This window comes from Puma concolor, chromosome D3, assembly GCF_028749965.1.
Source record: "Puma concolor isolate L17-30 chromosome D3, mPumCon1.1.hap2, whole genome shotgun sequence".
Lineage (NCBI taxonomy): Eukaryota > Metazoa > Chordata > Mammalia > Carnivora > Felidae > Puma > Puma concolor.
Genome location: NC_141678.1, coordinates 56,522,088 through 56,531,789, shown reverse-complemented (window position 1 = coordinate 56,531,789; position 9,702 = coordinate 56,522,088). Strand labels below are relative to the sequence as shown.

General features: G+C 39.9%; 1 protein-coding gene across 30 annotated transcripts in view; it reads right to left on the bottom strand.

The window, feature by feature from the left end:
* DTNA (dystrobrevin alpha) overlaps nt 1–9,702 on the bottom strand; it is a 351,246-nt gene that overhangs the window by 23,199 nt on the left and 318,345 nt on the right. For 21 of the 30 annotated variants that reach the window (XR_015242529.1, XM_086682719.1, XM_086682721.1 and 18 more), the window contains 2 exons: nt 2,988–3,084; nt 1,197–1,217 (listed from right to left, as the gene is read on the bottom strand). Coding sequence is in view for 29 of the 30 variants with exons in the window: in XM_086682719.1 (XP_086538845.1) it covers nt 1,197–1,217; nt 2,988–3,084 (118 nt within the window). In the remaining variant the exon portion in view is untranslated. Of the gene's footprint in view, nt 1–33; nt 1,218–2,987; nt 3,085–9,702 lie in introns of those variants that run through there. The other 9 variants (XM_086682724.1, XM_086682736.1, XM_086682739.1 and 6 more) reach the window with 2 other exon arrangements.

Here is a 9,702-nt window from a genome sequence, read left to right as displayed (position 1 = left end):
TTAGTAAAGCAACTTTTTTCACAAAATACAAAATAGTGTAATACATTGTCTTTATTGTCTGACATTACAGATTAGTTTTACACTTTCCTTTTTTACAGACCGTGGGAAGGAAGGGTAAAACTGTGTCCAGCATTTTGCAAACGTTCGTTGTTACACACAAACACACACAATGAATAACAGGAAAGAGAATACAGAAGAATAAAAGGTACGTTGAAATTGGACAGGCTGTGGTTCTAATCGATCCATGGAAATGATGTGAAACTTCCTGGTGATACCAGCAAATGGGATATAGCGTCATACACGGTTTGGTACGTGCACCTGAAATTAAAGTTGCTGTTCTTTTGCTTCTGTTTTGTTATTGTTATGTTTCGAGTAGGCTACTCCCTCTCATGGCTCTGAACCGGACCACAGGGTCAGACACAGGGTTCCAGTTGAGCGACTACAGTTAGAGAATCACAGTGTTCCTGCTTCCAGAGAAGATGTATGCAAGGGCCTCGTGAACTCCCGGAGCAGAGAGGTTCTTGGTGATAAGAGAGGGGCTGAAAGTTACCCATTCTTTTGAGATTATTACGAACCAGTGGTAGGGATTCCGTTCTCAAGAACTAAACAATGGGAAATGAGCAGATACTGAGGACAGTGTTTCTCCTGGACTGAACCCATTTTGGTGACCAGGGGGGAACAGAGCTTAGTAATTATGCAATGAAAACAGATGTAACTGGCTGACTTTTGTACAAAGAGGTCACACGCCTTTCCAGTAAAATGGAAACTGAACTAAATGAGAGGATGCAGAGAGGTTAGCTTGAGTGCTGTATGTAGCTTTAGTGGCCAGAGTGGGTGTCTCTGTTCAGAGACGGGTCTGATCAATAACCCAGAAAAGCATGAGACTGGTTGGAAACTTAGACCCCTGGAGCTGTAAAAAGTCTCCAACACATTATGATTTTTTCCCCCTCTTCTAAAAGGTGCAACGGCTCTTCTTTTGATGCCCACAGTAGTAACAGTTATTAAAAAAAAAAAAGCTAAATTTTATATGTCTCAATTCAAGCACTACATTGAAAAGGAAGCAAATTAGTATGATTTTTGTTCTCTTTCCAAACTGAAGCGTGAACAGACATTAGAGGCAAAAGCAATGGGAAAAACGGCAGGATGGCAGGCCCCTCCATAGTTAGTTAAGACCTGCAGTAGGGAACATAACTTACTCCCTGCTTCAGTTCTTCTTCCTACAGAAAGATTGAATCAATAACAGTTAGGTTACCCAGGGTTCCAGGCAGAATGCGTACACAGTGTGAGGGAATGCAAGATGGGGGAAACATCAACACGGCTTCGGTGGCGGACTCTCCTACCTCAGTGACTTTAGTCCCAGGTCTATTTAGGTATGTGAGACTACAGCCCATCTCATTCCTTCCTATGTCCATCCACCTTTCCACACGATCTATCCCTCTAGCCTGCTGTTTATACATCCTGATAGAACAGACTGTGCTGGGTTAGGCCAGGTCGATGCCAAGATGGCTGACAGTAAATAGAACCCCCCCACCCCCACCCCCACCCCCACCCCATTGCTGTGGTGACAGAAGCTATAGGAATATAAGCAGTGGGCTATTTTCAAGGTTTCCTGTCATTCAGTGAAGGGAAAGATGAGATCGACCCTCTTCATTTGGTCTATTTGAAAAGGAAAGCTGAAAGAGCTTTTCTGGATCATCAAATGAGACAACAGGGCAGAAACAGTGAGAGGTTATCCATTATCCAGGCCTGTCTCAATATATATAGTACAACAAAAACTGAGTTCTACACTTAAATGGCTAATATACTGAAAAGTAAATTTTGTTTAGTGAAGATAAAGCATTCCCAACACTGATGGCAGGAAAAGTTGTCTAAGGGGGAAAAAAAAAAAAAGACCAAAGGAAACCAAAGAAGGAAGTGTTGCACTTATATGTAAGTGTGTGCCCAGTGCTAGGACACAGTAGGTTTCAACAAATATTTGTTAAATACATAAAAGAAAGATAGGAAGGAGGAAGGAAGAGAGAAAGAAAGCAATGAAAAAAGAAAAGAAAAAAAAGGAAAGACAGAAAAAGAGGAAGGGCGAAACAGTAAATGATGGTGTGTCGGGGATGCGAGGGATCCGGGGACTGAAAGGATGGACGTCTGTCTCACAGATGAGCTGCCCCAGGGACCGGGCAAGTTTCAGTATCAGTTCCCGCCTTTGGCATATCACAGTTCCAATCTGCAGTGGTTTCTGCTTGTCTACCTCAGGCGGGATGACCACCTAGCACTGACACCTCTCCTGGGCTGACTGTGGCCATGTGACCATAATTAGCCTACTTGTGACTTGACACGTGATTTAGTATATACTGAAGAAGGGGGTAGGGGTTTATGAAACGGAGAAGGCCACTTCCCAGTGAGACTAACAGGTTACAGCGCTCTGCAGAGGACTTCCCTAGATCATCTTATTAAACACTCTACCTGCAGAGAGCTAAGGGGGTATTCCTGTTTACAGTTTGTACTTGAGAGTCATGGAAGTTACGTGACTTGCTGCTAAAGCCTCACAGATGAGAGAAAATACTTCACTGAAATGATCAGTTAGTTACTCCTCTTAATAAAACTATAATCTCCAAAATTATGGCTATATCTTCATCTTGCAGAAGCATTAGCTTCTGCTCACTTTATTCAGAACTTCCGAAGCTATTAAATGTACAATATTCCTGAATAAATCCAGTTTTAGTACTTTCAAGGACATAGGAACTGGAAATAAGCCAAGAAGTTGTCCTTTGAGGGTCCTTAGTAGTCTGGTTCCAGGAAATGGATAAGAATGAGCCTGATAACTGACTGCTATCTTGGACATATCTAAGAAAAGATCCTATATCTGGGACTGAAGCCGTATTTGGGGGAAAATCACATACAGTAATTGGAGAAATCATTGCACATTATGTGTGAACGATTTTTACAAATGCCATAGTCACAGGTCTAGGAAATATTTATTTGAAATGTCTTACCTTTAGTAGCTTCATGAGACCTTCTAACTGGACCATTAGCTCTCTCCGGCTCTCCTGGAGAGCAGACATTCTCTGTTCCAGCTCGTCCTTGCGCTGTCTAAGAAAGAAGTAGTCATCATCAGAACAGCATTCAACCCACTGAGCTGATCACACTTCCAAGTCTTGTGACACTAGCAGACCGCCAGAAAAAGGGCATCTCTGATCTCTGATGTGGTTTCCAGGCAGGGAAATGTCAAATGAACGAACAGTTATAGCTTGAGGTTTGTTTGTTTGTTAGAAGTCATTTGTTTGTTAGAAGTACATTTGTTTGTTAGAAGTCATACCAAAACACAGATGAATTAAAATCCTCTTGGATATACTCCCCCTTCTATCCTGAATTAACCAGTCAATGAAATCTTTTCTGAATGCTTAGTATGTCCTGGGCCTTGTGCGATGCCATTGGGCTCCCTTAAGACAAACAGAAACCAAACTGTCACCGAAAAAGGTCAATCCCACAGATCTTCCAAAACCAAGGACGCTTCTGTAAATCTCAAAGGGCATACTGATTACCCTAGTATTTGGAAATTGGAGTTTGAAAGTTTATTTTTCATTTCTTCCATTCTTAGTATGCAATATGGTACCTTTCAGAGGTGAAATATTCATAGTACAGAGTTTTTATAGTCAACTGAAGTTTTCTGGTTTGGGTTTGACTTTATAGGAGTTCCTACAGAATTGTTCCAACTGAAAATAACCTATAAGATTTGTGTTTGTTTAATTTTGTTTGTTTTGCAGAACTTCTATTAAACTGTCAGCAAGAATGGAAACCACAAAAGACAATCTATACTCCATCATTTATATTGACACTGAGAGGTACCAAGAATATCTTTAAAAGAGGGAAAAGAAATGAAACAGTATGGAGAAGAATATTAATGGTTCGGATTTCTGATGTATGTGTGTACTTTTCAAGTCAATTTCAAATCTATTATTTCATGATCATTAGTGAATAATATACACAATTTTTTCCCCGTGCCCCAAAGGCTTCTGTCTGAGTTTGAGATATTGGAACTTATATTTTAAAAATGTGTGACTGCTTTAACCATGTGTTAATGTATGAATGGATGTGCCTAGTCTCAATGGCACAGGCATAAGATTAAGTGGCACTGTAGCAGAGACTCTGAAATGAAAAACTGACAGTATGAAAATGTCACACTGACTTAGGTCAATGACTCATCCACTTGAAAGATATTTTGTGGGGAGCACAGGTTATGGATATAAATGAAACATTCCGAATTTGCTTTGATTCAGGTTTCTCTAATGAATTATGAATTTAAAATTTATAAACGTACCTCAACGCTTTTTGAATATATTTATATTTTTGGCTTTTATTGCCATTCAAGGCTTACTTACTCCCAGAACATTCCTTCCTTTTTCTTTTACAATTGCCTCTTTTGTGAATCCTGAAGGACAAGGCACATCATGATTTTATAGATTTTAATGGTACCTTATTTTAGTCTTTGTCTTCCCGGGCTGCAACATTCTAATTTTGAAAGTCTTAACTCCATTCAAAAATATTCGTCAATGACAAATCCACTAGCTGTTTTATCTTTGACCTTGTCTGCACATGGTGTCCCAAATATATCCATGGTAGGGGTTGGTAGAAGCATAATGTTTCTGACGTATTTCCAGTCTTCTTCTAGATACTGCTTTGTAATTTTTGGACTTTTGGTCATAGGAGCACTTTGCGAAGAGGGTTGCAGTAAATTCTAATATTGTAGGTAAAAAATACTAAGGTAGGCATCTAAAAACTATGCGGAAAAGTTAACTGGTATTAATTTAGAATTAATCAACAATTAAAAAAACTTGTTTGTACAGTTTTCTTATAAGTAGTAATCTTTCAAAACATGACATCTACTCTTTCATGCATTGATTAAATTCAATTAAAAGAATTTCATGGGGCGCCTGGGTGGCCCAGTTGGTTGAGCGTCCGACTTGGGCTCTGGTCATGATCTCGCGGTTTGTGAGTTCGGGCCCCGCGTCAGGCTCTGTGCTGACAGCTCAGAGCCTGGAGCCTGCTCCGGATTCTGTGTCTCCCTCTCTCTCTGCCCCTTCCCTGCTCATACTCTGTCTCTGTCTCTCTCAGGAATGAATAAACATTAAAAAAAAAATTAAAAAAAAAAGAATTTCATGTAATAATGTCTTTATTTAATCTTCTCTATAAGTGGCTACCAAACGGGGGTCTGATTAACAAATTTGTGGTGTAGCTTCCATGGTTCCAAGTGGGAACAAGAAAACAAGGACTAAGTAGTGATTTTATTTTCATAGAGCTAAATGTATACCTCTGTAAAAGGAATGTCTTTTATTTTGAGATTCTGCCTGATAATTTCTAATTTTGCGTGTGTTTTTTAAATAATATATATGATATATATATATATTTTAATGTTTATTTTTGAGAGAGATAGATGGAGTGTGAGTGGGGGAGGGGCAGAGAGAGAGGGAGACACAGAATCTGAAGCAGGTTCCAGGCTCCGAGCTGTCAGCAGAGACTGATGTGGGGCTTAAACTCACCAGCCGTGAGATCATGACCTGAGCTGAAGTTGAATGCTTGGCCGACTGACGGAACCCCCCAGGTGCCCCATGAATGTACCTTAAAACCTATTTTCTCTTAGGACAATATTGGGACAACAGGAAAAATTTTAATATAGATCATATATGAGACAATAATATCAACTTTTCTGAATTTGATGATGGTGCCATGGTTATGTAAGACAATACATTTTTACATAGGAAATATACACAGTAATACTTAGTGGTAAAGGGTTATGATGTCTGCAACTTACTCTCAAAATGACTCATCAAAAATATGTATGCTATATATATACATATATACATATATATACATATATACATATATATATATAAACATATAGGGAGATAGAGAAGGGTGTAGTAATATGTTTGTTATCTCTAGGTGAAGTATATAAGGACATCCATTGTGATTTTCTTACAACTCTTAAATTTTTTCAAAATAAAAAGTTAAAAAAATATACTGTCATTCATGAAACTGTTATGATAAGAGATGATGGTAATTTTAAAAATATATCCCTATAGGGGTGACTTAGTCAACTGAGCATCCAGCTGTTGGTTTTGGCTCAGGTCATGATCTCACAGTTCATGATGTGGAGCCTTGCATCGGGCTCCATGCTGACAGTGCAGAGCCTGCTTGGGATTCTCTCTCTCCCCCTCTCTTTCTGCTCCCTCCCCTGCCCTCTCTCTCTGCCCCACCGCTGCTCTCTCTCTCAAAATAAATAAACTTAAAAAAAATGTATCATCATATGGTAAAACAAAAAGTATTCAGCTTTATGTTATTTCCCAAAAATAATTTAAAAATTAAGCTGGTCTATTAAATTCAACTCTGGAAACCACTGACTTACACCAGAGGTTACACTTTCATTTTTAATTAATAGAACACAAAGTTACCTTAATTAGCAAGTTGTTGTTGTTGTTGTTTTACATTTTATTTATTTTTGATAGAGAGAGACAGAGCATGAGCAGAGGAGGGACAGAGAGAGAGGGAGACATAGAATCTGGAAGAGGCTCCAGGCTCTGAGCTGTCAGTACAGAGCCCAACGCGGGGCCCGAACTCACAAACCGTGAGATCATGACCTGAGCTGAAGTCGGATGCTTAACCGACTGAGCCACCCAGGCGTCCCGCAAGTTTTCTTGAAAAATAATTTTATACACATTGATAAGAATGTAATTTCGGGGGTATAAAATAAAGTGTTTATTTTTTTTGCAAGGTATAGATATGGAAATTATACTTTTTTTCCTCTTTGAGATTTGTGGTGTGAAGTTAGTTCCTTCACAGTTTTAAATAAATGTTTTATCCTAGAAGATGGTATTGTCTTTGCAAACACAGTTCTTTAGCTATCTCTTAATCGTTTTGCAGCTTATCCATTCATGCCATCCATCTGGCACTTTTAAGACACTGTAAATAAAATAATGAGTAGGATACAGTTTTTGTCCTTGAGCGAAAGAGGAGGAGAAAGAAGTTCAAGACGACGATGGTGAGCGTACAATAAAAATATGAACAAATTGCTGCACTTCAGTGGTAACTCTGAAGAAGACGTCCAGTTCCATATGGTGGTAAAAATTTAAGGAAGGCTTGCTAGATAACCTTGCAAAACTCCCTCCAAAACTCCACCCAATGTAGAAAAGGAAAGACCTCAGGAACTATGTGGAATGTTCCAGACCTTTCTCTGCTTTATCGGTGCCTCTTGGTTGCCTGTATTCTTGAAGTTACTAGCAAATCTCCATGCTGGAGTAAGAGCTCTGATTCATGTGAACCTGACTTTACATTGTAATCTGCTGTGTGGACTGGACATGCAGTTCTTCCCCCTTCTATGGCTTCTATTGTCAGATTAACAGCAATATCCTTGAGAAGGTCTGTAAGGCCACACAGTGTCACCGTCTACCCCTACCTACATCGTCAGCTCCATCTCTTTCCGTACACCCTTTCATTCACTGCATTCTAGGTCTAGAGACCTTTCATTTCCTAAAAAAGTGCCACGTTTGCTCCTGCCATTTGGTTTTGGACCTATGGCCTCTATCTTCCAGGAGACCCTTTTACTGCTGTTTTAGCCCCTCTGCCACCCTTAATCCCTGTTCCCATTCATCCTTCATCCTTCAACTCAAACAATCCCTCTTCATGGTAACCTTCTTTGACCACAGTGAAGGGCAGGTTGGATTATAATGTCTCTATTTATTTTTTCAAAAAACCAACTCTTGGTTTCATTGATCTGCTCTACAGTTTTTTTAGATTCTATATTGTTTATTTCTGCTCTGATCTTAATTATTATAATGTCTCTATTTAAAAGCAAGACTCCTAATAGTCCTTATCTCAGTTTGTAACTATATTCTCATTTGTGTGCTTATTTGATGTATGTCATTTTCCTACTGGACCACACATTCTGTGGGACCAGGACAGTATCTTTTTCAATTCAACTGTGGGCATCCTGCGTTTTAGAAATATTTGCTGAATGAACTAAATGAATAATAAAATGAGGGGTGATAAATCTGATAGTAGTGTAGATGGGTCAGGGGCCAGGAAATCAATTAAGTGAGTAATAACAGTCCAGCAGGAGATAACTAAGACCCAAGAAAAGGAGATGGAATCCACATGTGCTACTCATTGTGTGGGATCTTGGGCAAATTATTTAACTTCTGTGAATCTCAGTTTCCATATCTATAAAAAGAGTACAATAATAGTGTCTATCTCCTGGGTTTGTTACAGCAATTACCCGGGACAGTGTATTATAGAGTTTAGTGCCTAGGGAGCGTCAGATTAGCACACGGAAATGCCTATCATATAACCCCACTTGGTTGTCAGATCTGGGTTGCAAACTTGGCTTTCAGCTTTCTTGTGGCTGATGTAAAAAGGAAAATGTGATTATTTAGAAAGGTCATAGTGCTCTTAAGATAAAAATGAACTGCATTAATGAAAAGCTGAGCTCTGCTCCTGTCTCCCCTCGTCCATTCCGCAGCTGGAAGAAATTTCTCCTGTTGGTTTCTCAATAAGAGGCACCAGAAGGTTGTAATGGACGGAGAAGATCTCTGTCCAAGGAGTTCCTGTGGCTGCTGCATGTGGCCACTCCTCAGTGTGAACAAAGGCCAAAGTGTGCAAGAAGCCATTGTTTTGGAGTCTGAAATGACTAAAGGATAAAAGTTAGAATACCCAAAGCAAGTTTCTTGACCTAGGATGTCAGGGTATCTGTGAAATCTCCAACTCACGAAAATGCTTACCAGAGAATTAATGGCTTATAAGGATCTAGAGAAATAGCCTTTAAGGGAGGGCATTCCTTCTTCTTCAAGGTAGAAGAAATGTGTAGAATATGGAGGCAGTTGGGATTTAGGTGTCTCAGGCCTCAGGCCTCTAGCTTCAGGCGTGGGCCACCGGCTGACAGGGAGCACCCAAAACACTGAAGTTTTTCACAGAGACAGACTCCTTAGCATGGGTTTGGGCTCAGCTGGGGATATGGGAATGCCCACAAGTCAGGGCCAGGAGGGTGGTTAGAACTATCAGTCTATTCCAAGATAGCAGTGCCAAGGAGGGAAGACGTATCAGTTGGAAAACTATCATCAGTGACCCAGGCACATCAAGAAGCCTTCCTGGACGGCATCACCCAAATGGAACCAAATACTTTCGAAAGCAAATGCTAACAGGTGATCTGATGAAAATGTTTATGAAAAAGTCCTAGTCATCATCCCTCCAACAGAGAGTGGGACACTCAATGGAAGAGGCATAAAGAACATTTCAGGAGACAAGGTAGATGTGGAGATGAATGATTACTCCATTTCCAAATTGGTTTATTCAGTTATGTTTCTGTGTAAGTTCGACTCACAGCTTGTGAGCTGGGAGGGCCTACATAGTCCTAGTAGGCAAATTTTCTTTCGAGCAGGCATTTACTTTTATATGCCTTTGAGGATAATGATATAGAATGTCACCTTTTCCTTCTTTCCACTTTCATCCCACCTGGGTGACGTGTAGTAGAACATGCAAGGACTTCTAATACATCTCCCTGAAGAAAGGACCAGAGATTATATAGTTTGAAAAGGAAGGATTTCTGTTTCTTCCACTAAATTCTTTAGTTTTTCGAAAGTATGACATGATCCTTTCACATCAAGCAGCCCCCACAAGTTGCCGGTTCCATAGATCTCCTTTCCATAACTCATGCCTTTG